We start from the raw sequence: 19,376 nt of genomic DNA, 5'->3' as shown, positions 1-19,376 counted from the left end.
CTGTGCTTTTAGTTGAATTCAGTCAATTTTTCCTCTGTAAGCAGATACAGACTGTGTAACTATTCTGTCGATGTATCTCAGATGACCACTGTTCAGAAAAACAAAAATCTGTAATTGCAAAATCAGCATTTTGCAACAGCTTTCTAACTGATCGAATTGATCTAACTGATTTAATCCAACTTTGGATAATGCCTGTCAGAAAAGAATGAGAAACAAAAGGTATTGCTTTGCATACCTTCCCAAAGATCCATATTACATGAACAAATGCTATCATACCTGATTTTTAAATAAAATCCAATCTTCAGGACATCCTCCAGGGGGTGGSGGTACCGTTGGAACAAGTGTTGTGTTTGTAAAACTCCTGTGCCTCTCACAGATAAAGCCATGCGAGAATCCACAGTGGACATCATTCCACAAGCCTGGATATTTAAGATAAGGAGACAATGAAGAAAAATGGGAAGAAAATTGTGGGAAAATGCATATAGCATTCATATGACTGCCATGCATAGAGCCACTGTCTGGCTATGTCATGCCATTGCTCCTCTATCACTAAGCATGCTTCGTCTTSACTGGCCATCCCAGACCCCGATCTGGCTCTGACTGTGGGAGCAGTGGCTATATGAGGCAGAAGACTTATGATAYGACTTACCTAGCATTCCCCTAACCTCCATGCAAAATACACTCAAAAATGCAAGTGCAAAGCAACAATTTATCAGTAAAAACACATTTATATGTTAAACTCCATATACATGTTAGGTCCATAGGTATATATTCTGTTCCTTGGCTTGCTATAATTATTTTTGAAAGACCAATTTGCCATTGATTTGAAAGGAACTTACTCCTTGTACAGCTGAAAAATTACTGCCTCAGTCTCTCCCTGCATTCACCATGAAACTTGTAATGTCTTATATATGCCACTTTCATGACCAATTTTTCCCCTGAACGAACCGCAGATGTGTTGATATTGATAAAAAATACTTCCTAAAATGTTGTGCATCTCACCATCTTCTTTCTTTAAGACCACACAATTTTCTTGACCAGCTGCAAAGTTGGGCTCATCCGGTGCCCAAGCTGCATAGTGAACTGGACTTCCACCTACCCAACTGAAAAAAAAGAAAAATTGGAAGAAACACAGTAGCTGTTGGTCATAATATTCATGAAACAGTTGAGATAATATATTTTAACATAGCARTCATTTCCTAAAAATACTGCAGTTCTAAAAATATTTACAGTTGAGTAATTTGTCTCCTRAATTAATCCCATTTAATCCCATTTCCCTTGGGATTAAAATGCCTTAGATAATGAATTGCCAGCATGCCAAATCAAAGAACAAAATATTTCTATCAGTGTTTATCAATGTATTCATAGTATGTATATTTCCTATTTAAAAAAAGTCTTTAAACTCTCATGATTTTAGAGTGTAGATAAAATATAGGCTAACACACATTTCTACATGTAATATAACTCTCTGAAACTGCTTTTACTGTCTTGTATAGGGTTCCTCTTCAGTAAGAATAGTAAAAAATAATAAAGAGTAAAAAACTTCTGCAGCGAATGTTGTGAATCTTGATATAAGTTGTTGACCTACCTGAACTGCCGATCAAYATCCTGAATTAATCCTATGAGATATGAATCCAGCTTGCCACTTTTTAAGATCTACACACAAAGATATACTTTCAGTTACTGCTTGCTTTTACACTGTAGTTGTCTCATTTGAGAAGATTATTTATGAAGATTATTAAATAAAATAGATGGATACTTATTATAAATGATCTTGTGTAGTCACCAGAGAGGACCAGCATTGATATAAATATGGTATCTAACATACTTTGGCTTCATTATCCTTACTGTTGCTTCCCTAGTTTTGGCTGCATTACTGCTCTGAATAAAGCTTTATATATTATATATTATATATTATATATTATATATTATATATTATATATTATATATTATATATTATATATTATATATTATATATTACGAATAAAGCTGATTCATGATCTTACTTTTTTAAAAAGCAAGGAAGACTGGAGGAAGAATTTCTTATAAACATCTTGGTTCTTAGGAGTAAATAAATCTAAATGTCTCAAGCTTTCTGTCCACCTTCGCCTTCTTCTCTTTCCCTCTTCCTTCTCCATACGTAATAAACACAAGGTCTACTAGTGTGGTGAAGAGGGAGGGTCTATGGCTCCGTCCAACGTCCATGTCAATGAAAACTGTGTTGTTGGGCAATAGGACGCACTATGTGACCAGCAGAGCTGGCAGTGGCTTCAAACCCGCCCATGGCACCAAACTGGAGGTGTTCGGATGAGCTAGGGGTAGCCGTCCCTGGAGAAGGGCAGTTCTCTCATTTAACCTGCCTGTTCATTGCCCCTTATATAACTTTGGTCTTGGGCAAAGCTCCCTTTATATTATCACATGGAAAAATATACCCACCCTAGCAAGTGGTTAAATTGTGCTTTGTTCTCCTAAAGAGAAAGTCTGTTCTCTTTTTTCTTTTTTTTTTTCTGAACTTTTACATCTACTGCAGATAAGATATAATAACAGTATTATGTGGCAAGCATTTTCTGCTGTAGTTCACAAGTGTATGTAGCTGAGTATACACACCATCTATAGTGAAATACATAGTAAAATTCCTCTTACATATCTCCACAAAAACATTCTTTCATCATTATTTCTAATAGTGACAATGTCTCCATAATTGTCTTTGCAGAACTTTCTGGCTTTTTCCATGGAGGTACGTTCTGTGCTGAAAAAATATTGTTTGTTCCCTTTTATAACCCAGCCATCTTCAGTGACTTCATACACTGCAACACACAAAAGGAATCACTGTTTTTTGAACCCGTCTTCTATGAAGTTGCTTTATTTTAAACACTATTACACTTTGGAGAAGGGAATATGAGCAAAAACTCACAGGCAGCAGGGCTTGCAGGTTCTGGTTTCAAGGTTGCCCCTGTATAAAAAATTGAGAATGTAAAATGCTTCCTGAAATTTCAGTGAAAATTAAATGAGTATCAATCCGTTTTCTATTTTTAATACCCTCTGTGGAGAATATGTTTGTTCAAAATTTTTRGTGCAGAGAAAGAGTGTATGTTCAGGGAATAACAGACGTGTTACTGCTCTACATCTCTGTATTATAGATTTTTGTTAAGTACATCCTCTGCATCCTGAGTGTTGCTTAATTTTGGTGAATACAGTTAGTCTGAGTGATTATTTGTTTCTGAAAGAAAATAGAATTTTTCTAAATTTGAAGAAATTCAAATACTAAAGAAAACTACTTCAAAATATTTTTATTGTTGGTATTGAATATTATTGATATTCATTTGATGGTGAAAATATTTCTTTCCATGAAACTACTTTCCAAAAAAAATCAGATGTGACCAGAAATCTGCTATCTAGACATAAACTAAATGAAGATTCTGATATGAGATTGAGTCTGAAATAGAGATATTGAAGCATCATATCTCTAAACATGGAAAGACGAGACCTATAAAGTTTTTTAAGAAAAAATTGACTATAATGAATTTCTTCTACAGAAGATCTTTGTAATGTTTCTGTTGTTTTATGTAACAGCATTAAATGAAAGAGATGACATGCTTGGATAAAAAGCTATATATGTCCTTTAAAAATAACTTCTTGCCTGGGTGTTTAAAAAAAAAAAAAAAAAAATTATGTAACAGCATTAAATGAAAGAGATGACATGCTTGGATAAAAAGCTATATATGTCCTTTAAAAATAACTTCTTGCCTGGGTGTTTAAAAAAAAAAAAAAAAGAAAGAAAAAATAGACGTAAGTTCTTTTAGTACGAAGTATTATGATCTTTTTAGCACCCTTCAAAATAAAATTAGTGACTTGATTAGAATCAGATTATTTTGAATCAATCACCAACTTGGAAATGATCTTTTTTTAGAAAAGTGCCTTTTTAAATATTAATCCTGACTGCTTGAGTGAAGGAAACCAAAAGGACACACTAAAACAAAGAGTCTGTTAAGTTTGCAAGTAAAGTATGCAACAAAATATGAAGCTATAGTTGGTTCTTCTAACACTGGACTTCTTTCATAACAGTTTTTACATTTTGAAAAAATAGAAGTATAAAAATAGACAATTCTTCTACTCACATGAAAGAAGGATGTGAATGCACCTACTCTCTTAAAGTATGTAAATGATGAAGTGTAGATTATTGTCTTCTCATTACAGCAAAGCTGTTATTATCTCACTTTTTTATATGTCATCCTACACAGAGAATTATTCTAATATGCTGGTAGTCTTGTCTGAATTAAACTAGGTAATTAATTTGCTCTTGCATTCAGTGAGTGGAGGATAGAAGTTTTACCTCATGCCGGATATCGACATTTCAAATAATCTTGTTTACAAATCGTAACACTCACTTTCCTCTTCAAATGTCCAATTTAGAAGTTTCCTACAAGTAAAAGCTCCAGAAAATATAGACTCCTGTCAGTTAAAGCTACTGTTTTAGTAAAATCTGCTTTTGAGCAGAGGGATGGATTTTACCAGAGGAGCACTTTAGGTGGCTTTCCTCTTATTTTCTATGATTCAGTAGGTAGATAATGTATGCTTTCAATGTAACTTATCAAATAGTAGAAAAATTTAGAAAGGTGTAAACAAAAAGASTGTATATAATTAACAGTTGAAGTATTATATGCTAAAATTATTCCTGTGCTTTGATTCATTTTTCCTTATGCAAAATCCCCGTGAAATCAGCCGCTTTTTTTTTAAGTATATAACTTGGACAACTTCTTATTGTGGTAGTGTGATTCAGCTTAAGTTGCTGTGAGCTTAGAAAAAGGTAGCCTACCTTTCTTTATTTCACAAATCCAGTCATGCTGGTATTCACAGGGCCTGTTAATCCATAACACGGAATCTTCACCAATTGCTCCACAATATTCAWATTGAGTATTGTAAAAATATCTTGAATACTTGTAATTCACCTACAGTAGAAATACAATGTTGATTTTTGTTCTTCTCTTACAAGAAAAGGAGTTTCCAGTCATGGAAACATCTCCAACAATGAAAAAATCAGAAGGAAACTGGGAGCGTCGAACACTCACCGGGGATCCATCACTCCAAGAGAGCCCACCGTCAGGATCCAGACAGTGCAAACCCATCCACAAAGGCTGAAATGTTGGGGATTTGTTTCTAGAGTGGAAATAAAAGTATTAYGCAAGTAGAGAATATATGGGTTTAGCTGCATTAAATTTTACAAACTCTAAAGGAAAATAACACCTTTCCTAAAGGTTTAAAGGAATAGTTAAAGCTTTGAAAYAAATTATATGAATGTATGCCGCTGCAAAGACCAACTTAAGGAACTCCAAAAAGAGTATTTAGAAACTGGTAACCATAGGAAGGGTTTTTTTCAATTCTTGTGACAATGACTAAAAACAGATGTTGATTTTCAACCAATTATGTCAGGAAAGAATAAAGAAAATGTTTGTTTATTCTTATGCAATGCATTGTTACAACAAAGACTCAATTATTTGATGCTTACATTATTAAATTTTCTAACAGTCTTTGTTCTTCTTCATTTCTAATGGCAGCCAGGTCTCCTCCTATTTCTCTGCAAAASTCTCGAGCCTCAAACCATGTTTTCCTGTGGTTTTCTTCTCTCATAAAAATCTATAGATAAATTTTACAGTAGAACAATTTATACTGTATTAAAAATAAAACTAAATGCCTTGTATAAGCATTATATGAAAACAAATTATAAATAATTTATAAATAAAGCATCTATAACATGGGTTAAAGAATATGCTACTTAGCTAATTTTACATATCACTGATACTGATACTTGATTTACATTAATAATCTATATAAAAACTTACTACAATTGCCATTATCTGAAATTTAGACTTTCTATCTGTTTGATACTCCTGTCTCATGAGCAGGATTGCTRGGAAAATTGCTACTTACTTTGAAGCATGAATTAATGCTATTGTTTGTATTCCAACCCAAAGGACATTTGGAATCTGAAACTCTTTCYGGCGCAAGAGGAAGAGTTATTTTTCCAGCTAATTTTTTGCATAGAAATTTTGCCTTCACTTCACAGCTCTGAACATCCCATAGTCCAGCTGTATTTCCAGTCCGCAGGACAACACAACCTCCTTTCTTCCCTTTGTGAGATATAAAACAAAGAGTATTTTGAAGTGTTTCCCCTGCTGTCTTTACAGCTCATGCAATTCTTTTTTAAAAGACTTTTGGAAATAGGAAGTGTAATGTCCACTCAAAGAAGGAACTTTTAAAGAGAGGAAAGCAGCAGGCAGAGTCCTTCGTGACTTGAAGCTTGAAAAGCTTGAAAAGCTTTAGAGCATAAGAGCATAAGCACCCCGCTACCTCGCTCTTTGCTCACTGAAAGGATTTGGCAGCCCATCACCTACAAGTGATCTGAAGCCATCAAGGGGCTTACAAGCTTCTGCAACACCCTCACCATTACAGTATTGCTTATAGAGAACATCAGTGTCTAAGGTGAGACCTTCTCAGGTCATTTCAGCCACCTCATCATGAAGTTTATGATAAAGCTTTAAGTTTATGATAAAATTGTTAGATTCCCTCTCTGTATAGTCCCCAAAAGTGCATGTTCAGAGAATTCATCACAAATCTATTTTTTTTTCCTACTCACACAATAGGTAGATTTGACTGCTACTATAGAGTAGATATTTAACTTCTAAGTGGTTTAAGTTTAATGAGATTAATCCCATCCTAAGAATTTAAGGCTATAAAATAAACTGTAAAATGAAGCACRACACACAGATTTCTGAGCATAAATCATACGAGTTGTCTTTTGTAGCAATAGTGTAGCGATGCCAGCACTGTGCTGAAACTGAGAATTCGACCTGAGCATAGCCGGCCTATTTACAGAGCTTTACAGAGCTCCACTTTCAAAACCCATACATGTCAGCTTGGCCTAATGCTACATTAAGCTTCCAATGGCTCACTGGGAGTCWGCTTGGATACTTCCAGCATCACCCTGCATTGCATGTCATTCTTTCCCAGCATAGCACTTGAAGATACAGCTTCTAAAATATAGATTCAGATGTCAGAGACTGTGCATGACGAAGARTACCAGGCATTGCTGCATTCCAGTTCGTGTACAGCACAGCTGCACCGTCAGCCCACTTGAATGACCCTTGCTCTTCCATATCTGAGAGCCCGATCCAGAAGTATTTCTCAGGGCTCAGACCAACGAGGCTGGTCAGGTAAGCTTGCTCATATCTGAATGGAAAAGTCAGATGATAGAGATTAAGCCTGGTTTTTCCTTAGTCTGACATTTCTCAGCATTCTAAACAATACAAGCACAGAATAAATGGAGACTCCTTTATATACACCTCTTTTATATATAGTCTTCTTTATAGTCTATTCTGTGTAGTCATAGAATCATAGAATCATAGAATGCCCAAGGTTGGAAGGGACCTCAGAGGTCATCGAGTCCAACCCCCCTGCTCACGCAGGGTCACCTAGAGCACGTGGCACAGGGCTGCATCCAAGCGGGTTTTAAAGATCTCCAAAGAAGGAGACTCCACAACCTCTCTGGGCAGCCTGTTCCAGTGCTTTGTCACCCTCACAGTGAAGAAATGCTTCCTTAAGTTCCTGTGGAACTTCCGATGCTTCAGTTTGAAGCCGTTTCCTCTAGTCCTATCMCTGYCCACCACTGAAAAGAGGCCGCCCCCCTCCTCCTCACTGCCTCCCTTGAGGTATTTATACACGCTGATCAGGTCCCCCCTCAGCCTCCTCTTCTCCAGGCTGAACAGGCCCAGCTCTCTCAGCCTTTGCTCATATGGCACATGTTCCAGGCCTCTGATCATCCTGGTCTCTCCTTATACATGAAAGTCTCTCCTTATACATGAAAATACCTCACTAAACTAGCTAATCTGATGTCCTAACTTCATTAACAGCTGAATGGCTGCTATGCTGAAAAAAAAAGACTTCTAACAAAGCAGAGCAACCTTTCCTTTCAGATTTAAGAGGAAGATATAAGACATATTTAGTTAGAAAAAACATACTATGTTTTCTGAATATTTTTTCCTGAAGAAGGTCATGTTGTAATCGTGACTTCTTTCCAAAAAGTTCTCAACTATTTTATAAAATTTAAAGTATAGTCTATCAAAAGGACTTTTCCTACCTGTCTCCTACACTTGTTAAATAACCATTGCTCCTTTCACAGGCTTTCTTTGCCTCCAAAAATGTTACAGAAGTATGTCCGACCAGATAGCAGTAAAACCCATGTCTTTCCCAGCCCTGTGAAAATGAACACATGGGGCACACTTGCATATGCATTACAGCATGTGTTATAATGCTTGAATTTCAATGTAGACTGTTAACTCATCACATTGTTTATACAACAGAATATTGTAATATATCAATTTTCATTAATTTTGAAATCCAGTAGACCAGTGGTAACTGAGTTTAGCAAGCATACAGAAAGGTAGAGATTTAATACTTAAGAATCCATCTCTTCTGACAAATAATAACTGATACTTTTTAACTGATAAAAAAAGGTTGGAGACACACAGAACGGAGAAGCAAATAAATAAGATACTTCCTTGCTGAGAAATGGAGAGAGGACTCTCCATTAGAGTGAAATACTGACTGAGATTTCCTGTTTGCCATGCAAACTCTTGAAATGCAGCACCTTTAAAATTGCTGTTGAATTCCAGGTCACTTTTCCCTTTTATACCACCATAAAGGTAGAAAAATAGCTTTATTCAGTATTTTAGTTGTGTCTTGTTCCAGTTATAGCAATGTGGCTCTGCTCTGTTTCCTRTGTGGCGTTGTGCAGAATGTCATTAAATAAATAAAATAAAGAGTAGAAGGATGGGAAAATAGAAGGGGAAAAAAGGCAGTAGAAATACAAATCACTTCTGAAAAGAATTTCACTCAAAAGTTTGATTTGATTTTGGCTTAATTGTTATTAATGGTRTTTGGTAACATCTTGCATCATGTCACATAACCCAGAATCCAGGCCACTCTTAGATAACGACATGATTGGTAGACTATAATAAGAAATAAGTAAAACAAAAACAAAACAACAAAACAAAACAAAACAACAACAACAACAACAAAAGCTCACAAGGATTCTGCCTGATTTGCAGACCTAAGATGTAATGGAAGGAAGAATGGAAACAGTAGCTTCAATGTCAGGTGGAGATTGGGAAGACAATGRATTTTTGTTAACTAAAGTACTAGTTACCCTTTATTCTTACCTTGGGGCAGGTAGGATCAGTCTTCATGGTCCCAGAAACACCCTGCAGAGGCTCTGTTCTGCAGATGTAACTTAGCTTCCTATCACAGGTACTATCTGCCCAGTATCCATCCTGGACACAGTTCGGGAGGAGAGGAATAACAGAAGAATCTGTTTCATTCACAGTTTTTTGTTTGGTTTTGTTTTTTTGATTCCTTTTTTTTACACTAGTGCTTCAGTCAGAAGAAAAAGATGCTTATTTTTTGAATGAACTCCCACAATTCGTCCAGGTTTTGTTAGGCTGGACTAATTGTCACTTATCTCTGTAATTTATTACATTCATCTTTTTGAGTGAATAGATACTCTTTCTCAATTTGCTTTTAAATTGCAGTCATGAACTAACTAAAAATGGAAGCAAAAATCAGAGTGTATAGTACTGCAYGAATGTAGCATGATTTTACCTCTCCTGCCATAAGAACACAATCTTCTTGGGCACTGGTTGCATGGGTTGGTTCTCCAGGCGACCATCTGGTATATGACACAGGAGTCCCATCGCTCCATTCAAAATACATTTGAGTGTTGAGGTCATTTAGACCAATCCACAGCTCATCAGTAGCTTCTAGGAAGACAATTCRCCTGTGTTAGAGCCTTGGTTGTAACAGTCTACAGGAGCAAGATTTTATGGAGATGAGCTGAAGCCACGATGTTACAATACAAATCCATCTAGGTTAAGTGATAGTGGAGTCTATTTTAAGATCTAATTGGCATTGCTTTCATATTTCAACAAGCTAAAATGGAGAYACTAGCAGGAAATGAAACTGTTCAGATTTATCAGTAAAATCCCGTAACATATCTACAGCCACAAAGTGTCTGAGGAGGAGAACSAACTACCCACTTACCTGCCCTCCTACTGCTGTAACTAGAGCTGTAGTTTCCTTCTAGTGATTTCTTGCAACGGAAAATAGCAATGCAGAGGGAATAGAATCACAGAATCACAGAATCATAGAATGCTTAAGGTTGGAAGGGACATCCAGAGGTCATTTAGTCCAACCCCCCTGCTCACACAGGGTCACCTAGAGCCCATGGCACAGGGAATACTAATGATTTCTCCTGCTCTTTATCTGTGGACTTCCTTATTAATATTCCTCTCAAATGAATAATGGGTTTTTTACAAATCCTGTACATTTCAAATATTATGATTTTCTATTTGTATCCAAAATTGCCCYGTAGAGGTACTTACTGTAGCCAAGCTGAGACAGTATAAAGCCATGCTCTTCAACGTTGTGAATACTGGCCAGACTGCTGTTGCTCTCCTCACAGGAAATTAAAGCTTCTTTCCATGCTTGGGGTTCTCTGTGAAGCACGTAACAGTGATCTGCATAGTGCAACCATCCTTCTGGACATATAACAGACTGTGTGGCCCCTCAAAGAAATAAATATGTCAAGTTTGAAAATGATTGAAGATGAAGTCTTAGACAACTGAAATTAAATCTGAAATTAAGTAATAAATCAATTAGAATGAGAGTAGAGTAGTTTAAAGTAGATAGCTCTTCATTCAACATATGTATAAAACATCTTAGTCTATTTGCTTTTACAGAATATAGTACTGTATTTTAAAAAAGGGAAAATAAGCACAAGTAATTCTCTGAGGACCTAGTTTTTCATGATAAATCTCATCTAATAAAATGAAGCAAAGAACTTGCTTTTATATTTGAAAAGTGATCTGAAGAATTTTTTTTTTAACCTTTGTAGGTTAGCTGTAATTTCATTAGAAGATGGTTTAAGCCCGTATCTTTCTAAGACTTGGGTGATAAGCCTAGATCTTTTCATTGGCATACACAATARAAAGGGTGAAGCATCTATAATTTTATGCTGTTCAAGGCACTTTTGGGATAGTCTATGGCACCGCTTCTGTTTTCTTGAGTAATAACATGAAATAAAAAATGCTGATGTAGTCTCTGAATTCCAGGAGCTTTTCCAGTGTTTAAACATACTTGATTAATGAAATAACAGCACATTTTGTTCTGTGCTACTCAGCAAAATAGAAGAAAAGAGTGAAAAMGCATTTGTTTTTTCTTTTGTAGTGAGTAGGACAGTTCAACTTAGGGACAGAAATTCYAACTTCTTTATAAGTGTTTTGTTTGTTTGACCTACCTGAGGGAAAGATGAAAGGATCCAGTGTGGAATTTTCCTTTTTACAGATATAGCCCATTTTCTGTGCACATGGCTGGTTTTCCCACTGAGCATCTCTTCTAGGATTTAGTACTGCACAAAGTTTCCTGGGCTCAGGTGACGGGCTTCCTTCATAAAATGAAAACAAAACTMTTTTATGTAACACAGGTTTTATATCAGCAACTTCAAGAACAATTTATTTCCAGACTTTTCATGTATCAATTATGAGCTCATCATTTCATTGCTACTGCCTTTTTTCTGCTGGASATAAGGATATGTTATTTAAAAGTATCCATCAAAATAATATTTCTTTGCATGCTTACTGCACAACTCATACTTTCTGCCATATTTGATTGCATGATTGCTATTTTAAAATTAGATATTCCTACAAGTTGTGTGGAAATTGTCAGCTAGTACAGAAGACAAACTAAGTTTAGAGCACCCTGAGGGAAAGGCTGCAGAGAGTCCTCAGGTCTCCTTGCCCTCCTGACTGCTTAATCAGCATGAATGTAAGGATCAGTCATTAGTGTTTTACGGATGCATGCAGCTCACAACTGATGTTCTTGCCTAATTCTGAATTGAGTTGAGATGTTTAAGAGATACCTGGTACTGCCACAAAAGAGATGCTAGACACAGAGCTCTAGAGAAGCATAACTGGCAGTTTCACAACTCATGAAAAATCTTGTGTTTTATATATGTCTTACAGCCAGGACCCATTTGTGCTTATAGGACAACTCATAATGAACTTTCTGATCTCCCTTGCATTCATAAAATGAGAGGATGCATCTTGAGTTAATATCTTTGGGTAGGAATGCAGYACCACAGCATCTTTTCTTAATATAATTTATATTTAAGCAAAGAATTTTACAGCCATGTGAAGACAGAAGAGGTTTCTTCGGAAGAAAACTAATGGGCTGCTAATTATAAAAAGAGGTATYGAAAACTCAGAAAAAAATAGTAATCCAGCTCTGCGTTTTAAAGCTAAGCCAGTCTCAGTGAAGTAATATCATTGACTAAAAATACGAGACAAAAGAGAAATGTCACCAGTCTGAGGGTACGCTGTTTAAGCWTTGGGTAACGAGTGCTGGGAATCTCGGCTGGTCAAAGCCTGCCAGGTCAGCTTCCTCCTAATGGGAATATACTAAAAGGCTTCTAGTTCTTAGAGCTGTGTTTATTAGATCACAGAGATAATAAAATTAAATTCTTTAAAAATAAAGCAAATCTGCTGGAAGATATAGGTCAAACCACAATGTGTAAAAACAAATCGCGCCCTTTCCACTGTGCTATTGCAGGGTGGGTCTTTCCTTTCTGTGTCACATTCTTGTCCAGTGGCTTTCACTGGTTTGCTGGAGTGAAGTAAGTCCACTCAGAATCTCCAGGAAGGTCCTTTCTGCATATGACCTTAGGGAACTATTTGCAGATTTGCTCCACACTGACATGCCCTGGCACTTGCTACCTGCTCTTCCCTTGCTGTCTCAGCCACTCTGCCCTCCAGGAGATTTCCCAGGACCCTGGGACATGAGCAAGCATGACTTAAACACCCACAGCGTGGCCAAAATTTACAGTAGTTCCACAATAAAGTAGAAATGTGTCAATTAACTGTGTGGCCACTATACTGGAGTACAGAAACTCCATGARTATAGGCTGCTAGTCCTGGCAGCCAACTGCTCCTTTTTTCTGTAAAAAGGCTTAAGAAGTGTGGCCGTCTCAGAAAAAGATRGGAAGCCCTCCATGAGCCTGAGCAGCTCCAAGATTTCTCTCTAGTGTCTGTGCCAGATAAAAGCAGGTGGCATAAGGGACCTCTGAAACTTAACGAAGACTAAAAGATGGAATAAGTGTACATGTATTCAACAAATAAAACATTCAACATTTGCTGTACTGTCTTGTTGCCAAGACAATAAAGAGACTTTCAAAGATAAACTGCTAATGTGATGGTCTCTGAGGCCCTCTGAGCCTGAGAACTGATCCCTTGCAGGATTCAAGGAGTCTCATAAGCCACATAGAAATTTTAACTTATTAAAGTCATCCTTAGTATGCTACAGCTCAGCTGTTGCTTTTGCTTATCATTTTAGCTRTCTCTGATAGAATATGAGTTTATATAACACTCTGAAGACAAGCTTATCTTTTTAGTCTCATACCAATGATATGTCTCATAGGTCTTTCAACTCCATTTCTATATATCCATGGTGAATACTTCAATACTTAAAATGTACTTAACACATTTAATTTAATTTTCACAAGAAAATATGCATTCAACATTCTAGTAGGAAAGAGCCATCTGTAAAATTGTTTAAAAAATATATACTACCTGGAGCCCAGTTTAAGTATCTGAAAGGAGAGCCACCACTCCATTGCCAGCCACTTTTGAGATTCAAACTGTTAAGACCAATCCAGAGAGAGGATCTCTTGCTGTCAATCAAATCTAGGTAATCAAAAAAAAAATTTTTTTTTCATGTTTATAATAGAATGTTCTGCATTTTCGAAGTTTGGAGAAGGATAAGAAATCTGATTTAGTGACTTCCAAATTTCGGTACAGAATCCATATTTACTAATAATAAACTCAGATAATTTATTCTGTAGTTGCAGAATATATACAGAATTGTAAAAGAATAGTTTGCATATTAGTTTTCTGAGTGCAATGCTATTTTACAGTTGCATGTACGTAATAGGTACAATGACTTGTAATAGGTAACAATGACTTGTAATAGGTAACAATGACTTGTTAGTATCTATATTGCAGGTTTGCTATCGTTGATACAATTAACACAGTGATGTCCTTCTACAGAGCCTATCCATATGTATTCAAAATATAAAAATTTTTAATATCTAGTACTAGTATTCTGTATAAGCCTATCCATATGTATTCAAAATATAAAAATTTTTAATATCTAGTACTAGTATTCTGTATAAAAATGTGTGATATATTTAAAAAATCTGTATATTACATGAGTTCTACATGAAGTATACAGATTTCTTAACAAGAATATAATTCTGTTGTATTGAATAGTAGGCAACAATAGTGGCTTTTTTCCTTGTAAGGTCCATTTTTAAGACGGATATGCTACCGTTTTTTGAATGTGGTCCAAATCTTGATAATAAGCTGGAGATCATTCCCTTACTTTGTGAGAACAATAACAATAATTTCAAACGATAATTCTCTGACTCATTTATAAAACCTTAATTTATAGTATGTCTGAAATTTCTCTAGCAGTACAAATATTATTACATAAGCTATTTACTGTGATATGATTAAAATATTGAAGCATTTGTAATCAGTCAAAAAGAGGCACTCTTTACTGAGTCTCCCGTGTTACTCTACCTGTTAGATACTTTTGTTCATGTATCTCCRTGACACTTAATAATTCAGCATTCTGCTGCTGGCAGCTCTTCCTCGCTTGATGCCATGTGAGAGCTGTCTGAAAGTTTGTCTGGTAGCTGCTTCCTGTCAAGGGGTCTGTAATCCAAAATCTGCCATCACCACTGTCTGTGAGAGAGAAGGTAGTGGCAGTATTGCATCCTGTTATAAACAACTTTGTTAAAATTTTATAATGGAATTTATCTAGAAAGTTTACTTGTGAAACCGTCTTGTTCAAGCAAACTTGCTTGAGGCAAAATCAAGCAAACAAGCAAACAAGCAAACAAGCAAACAAGCAAACAAACAAACAAAAAACCTCTATTTCCCTCCAAAATTATAGTTTTCTTTTAATATGCTCTTTGCTAAATCAAAGAGGAATTCCCATTGCCATTAACAAGGTGGGTTGTCAAATTTTTAATTCAAATTTTTAATATTCTTTTTTAATTGTAGACCCAGTGAGCCTAGTGAGAGTGTCTCAGCAGTCATATAATGACAAATATGTCTGGTTCCCTGTTGATATAATAAGAGATTTTATTAAAATCCTTGTATGCAATATTGCACTGGGAAATGATCGTCAACAACGTCAGTTGAGAAGACACTAACAGCCAGTTGAAAAATGAACTGAACCTGGTTTCCAAGAGCAATGCTCCTATTAGAACAACAAATATGATTCTGCAACACAGCACTGAAAATTTTAATCTGAACCAGCATGTTCATTATCTTCAGCCACATCACATTTCAGTGTCCTTCATTCTGCTCTCAGGTACAAACACATTTCTCTGGTAGCCTTCAGTATAACCTAGAGCAGGATGATGGAGAAACATATGCTATTATCCTGGTAAGACCTTTGAGTCAGTCTTCTCCTTCTTTTATGTCGTTCAGAAAACAAATTACCTCCTGCTATGGATTAAAGGCCAGTTCTGTGATCCAGAATAGGAATTAGCATTTGCAGGTAAAAAAAGAATATGCAACTTTTACCAGAAATAGCAATGAGGAAGATTACACAGTAAGTAGTAACTTGCTTTTTGGATGATTTTATAATGATTGTGGTCACATTTAAAGCCTACTGGCCTTTTTTTTCCTGGTTGTGACTTTCTGAWGGACAATCTAGGTAACTTTCAGCTTGACTGGAGATTCATAAGGAGGCACTTTCTCATTTCTTATGCACACAATATTACAGCTTTGTAAAGACATTTTTGAGTAAAATAAAATMATTACAAGGGCTTTCCCTGGTAACACTAGTAATAGCATCTCAGTACTGATCTATTAACAATATTTTGTTATAATATTTATAGTAGTATTCAGGACTTACTGTCAGATGGACAGAACCCATACATATGGTCGGAGTCAAAGTCAGGGGTTGTAGCACACCAGAGCAAGCCATCCGACCTGCCAGCATCTGTGCATTCTCCATACCATCTACCACTCAACTTGAAAGGGAAAACACATGGTGCTCCATTTGCATTTCCTAACAGTGTAAACAGATCTGAGAGGACAGAAAAGAAATTATGACATAGACATAGGAGTCTGGAGGATCCCATTCTGTATGTATTTACACACAGTGTAAAAGTAAGTGAAGTTACACTTACAAATGAGTTACAAGCCTGGTAACTGATGACCAACTTTCAGTAATTCATAAAAAAAAWCCCTAATTTAAACTTCAAACACATTTTTTGCTCTTCTCATAGAAGAATTGAAAGGTATAGTTCATGGAATTGGACTGGTGCCTTTCATCTAGCAGTGATAATTATACTAGTACATATAGAGTGGCTAAATAAACTAAACCACTTAGCTTAAAGTTAATGATTAAAAATAACCACAGAAGGACCCCAATCATGATGGCAAACAAGTGAGTAAAAAGGACTGTCAAGATTTATCTTCAGACTTTACCTTCATGACCTTGTGAACACAAGTCATCCATGGTTCCATAGATCTTCCATTTACTCCTTGTATCTACCCCTCTGTTCAGCACAATATCTTTTTTTTCGGTTTTGCCAACACTGAGAAACAAATCTTCCCCCTGGATTGCCAAGGTTGCGTTTCTGCAGTACCATTTTTGGAATTCACTTTTCTTGTTGCAGGGGTACAAGGAAATTTTAGCTTGTTCTTGCTTAGAGGGGACTCCCAAACACTGTGCAAATGCCACACTCATCACCTGATGATCAGACACCCACCGGAACTTCTGCAATTCACTTTTTTTTTTGCAAGCAGCTGTTGTGACCCCATGAGACATCTGAGCAACTATACAGTGCTTACTATCCTCATTATATATTAAAAATATTTCATTACCTGTAAAACAAAATAGCAAAAATTAATGTAATCTCTCCTGGAATATACCCTTTTTCTTAGAAAGTTTCCAGAAGGCTGTACTGAAGATTCAAAGTTTAACATCACTTCGTGCTCATCGTGTATATGCCTCCACTAGATTGTGCATACACTTAAAACAATTAGTGGCTGAACCTTCTCCCTCAGAGGACTTTTGCTCCTTCAGTACTTGGCATGTTCTGTTCTTTTTTATTTTCAGGATGAAAAACTATTAAAAATAGCTTGCTATCATGTCCTGTTCCAGTATTCTCTCATTAGTACATTTCTCTGAAGAAGTCAGTCTCACAAGAATCAACTCCAGGAGGTAATTTGGAGGTAAATACATTGTCGATAAGTCTTTATATGTCTGTGTCTTGCTAATGAAAAATAAGTATGCTAATGCTAAACTAGCTAGCTAACACATCTGAAATATTACAGTCAGCTTAATAATAACAGCACACCAAACAAGACAAGTCAATCCTTTTGAGAATGGTTGCACATAATGTAGTTTGGTTGCACATAATGTAGTTTTACTTCTGCTGGTGTGTAAAGTTGTTCATTCAGTGCTGGATTTTGGTATATGAGTATAAATGCCTGCTTTTCATGATGTCAAATAATCTATAGCTCCCATTCACTTTGGCTTATGATGGAGTGAAATTTGGACTAAAGATGAATATTATAAGACCTGTGAGATCGGAGCACAAGTTTCTGCACTTCATTTCTTTGTGCCTCAGTTTCTCATCCGTGAATATATAGTGTTGCATCACCCCATATCCTTTCTCAGAGAATAACTGCATAAGGGATCACAAGCCTACGAAGAACACAGTTACAAACATTAAAATAAATTCCTAAGATAAGCATAGGATGTTATGGTATGTTTTGTTTTGAATAAAGGATAKAATAGAAAGAATCTGAGAAATTCTGATCAGTTAAATTATGACAGGAAAAAATTGTTCCTGTGACCAAGTCTCTGGACATGGGAGGCAGGGTTTCAGATATTTGGATTTAATTACTGGCCTCTCCCAAAAAGGTATGTGCAACTTCGACCAGCTTAGTAGATCTATGAAAGTTTCACTTCTTCATATCTAAATTTGGAAATAACACAAAGCTTTTCTCTCCTTGTCCATTTAAAAGTAAGTTTTAAATCTTGTTGCATCTTCCAACTTTACTGCTGTTACTGCTTTCTAATTATGAACTTAGTGTATAGCCCCTAATATCAACTACTGAACTTCAGGATAGTATTGGGTCTAGTAATAGCAACTGTGAGGCAATGGTGAGGTTCATCCTGTAGCTAGTGCATTCCTTTGCTTAGGTTGCAGCTTGTAGAGCAGACTCAGCTCTAAAAGTGCTCTTTCCAATGGCTTGTACTGGCATATAAGAAGCAGCATCTGCTTTTGGAAGCTATGATTTGTACCTGAGTCCTCTACAAAAATGTAGGAAATACACATATATTTCTTTTTTCTTTTTTTCATAACTATAGACACATCATGCAGAGTAGGGAAGTAGAGCACACTGCAAAGATTATCTCTTTCACAGAACAGGAATAACCAATAATTTAACAGTATCCAAAAGAAATTGCCATACATCACTCGGTCCCGATTTCTGATTCCATGGTTTACCCTGACCTGATTCATCCCCTCTCCTTAAAAGTGAACCAATATCTCTGTATCTTCATCTTTTTTAAGTTTCTATAAATTATTCCAGTTAATGAATACAAAAGGCAAAACAGTTAACCAGCAGGAAAATCTCAAAGTGCCGGAGGACAAGCAAGAGGACAAAAATATCAACTTTCACATCCACTTTTGCAGGACAGAAAGAACAAAGACTCACCCCGTGTCTGAAAAGCAGTCTGAATGAAAGAGAAGAAAATTAAGACGGTAGAAAAAATCATTTCAAGTGTTTCATTCCTTCTTCTTTTTCACCAAAAATTAATTGCTGCAATAAAAGTCCTTCTGGAACTAGCGGGTGCTAGCGCTTCCTCAGCTTTAGAGAGTTTTAATTGAAAGACAAAATACTGGGCTCTAAATATGGAAATATCCTGTCACGTGTAGAATTTTGAAATCTATAATTACAAAATTCAAATTTTGTGTCTGAAAGCAATTTTTCATTCCAATCTAATTCAAGCGCCAACATCTGAACAGTTCAACACGATTCTGGTGAAAGATTTCATTAATGGTTCAGTTCATGGCCCTCAAGTCAAAACAGCAGGGAGTGCTCAGAATATGATGGCTATGCATTAAATCTCAAAAGCATATATTCGGATAACTCAAAGGAAACAAAGGAAAACTTTTTCACCAGAGGATAGATTTTCACTGCTAAAAAAGGTGCACGAAGTAGAATCAACTATACCAA

General features: G+C 36.1%; 1 protein-coding gene across 1 annotated transcript in view; it reads right to left on the bottom strand.

Annotated features, from left to right (window-relative positions):
• LOC112947353 (macrophage mannose receptor 1-like) overlaps positions 1–18,915 on the bottom strand; it is a gene marked incomplete at its 5' end in the record, with an annotated part of 28,883 nt that extends 9,968 nt beyond the window's left edge. Inside the window, 20 exons of the mRNA XM_026039418.1 lie at positions 277–419; positions 1,003–1,103; positions 1,589–1,656; positions 2,644–2,807; positions 2,915–2,953; positions 4,817–4,949; positions 5,070–5,157; positions 5,507–5,634; positions 5,929–6,128; positions 7,079–7,227; positions 8,135–8,250; positions 9,216–9,326; positions 9,655–9,812; positions 10,434–10,616; positions 11,348–11,494; positions 13,674–13,787; positions 14,685–14,849; positions 16,033–16,206; positions 16,611–17,009; positions 18,855–18,915. Of these exons, the coding sequence (XP_025895203.1) occupies positions 277–419; positions 1,003–1,103; positions 1,589–1,656; positions 2,644–2,807; positions 2,915–2,953; positions 4,817–4,949; positions 5,070–5,157; positions 5,507–5,634; positions 5,929–6,128; positions 7,079–7,227; positions 8,135–8,250; positions 9,216–9,326; positions 9,655–9,812; positions 10,434–10,616; positions 11,348–11,494; positions 13,674–13,787; positions 14,685–14,849; positions 16,033–16,206; positions 16,611–17,009; positions 18,855–18,915 (2,841 nt within the window). The remainder of the gene's footprint in view (positions 1–276; positions 420–1,002; positions 1,104–1,588; positions 1,657–2,643; positions 2,808–2,914; positions 2,954–4,816; positions 4,950–5,069; positions 5,158–5,506; positions 5,635–5,928; positions 6,129–7,078; positions 7,228–8,134; positions 8,251–9,215; positions 9,327–9,654; positions 9,813–10,433; positions 10,617–11,347; positions 11,495–13,673; positions 13,788–14,684; positions 14,850–16,032; positions 16,207–16,610; positions 17,010–18,854) is intronic.
• Between the last annotated feature and the right edge of the window lie 461 nt (positions 18,916–19,376).

Source organism: Nothoprocta perdicaria, unplaced genomic scaffold, assembly GCF_003342845.1.
Source record: "Nothoprocta perdicaria isolate Ctin4 unplaced genomic scaffold, notPer1 scaffold_23, whole genome shotgun sequence".
NCBI lineage: Eukaryota > Metazoa > Chordata > Aves > Tinamiformes > Tinamidae > Nothoprocta > Nothoprocta perdicaria.
The sequence above is the reverse complement of the archived record's forward strand: the minus strand, read 5'-3'. Positions and strand labels throughout refer to the sequence as shown.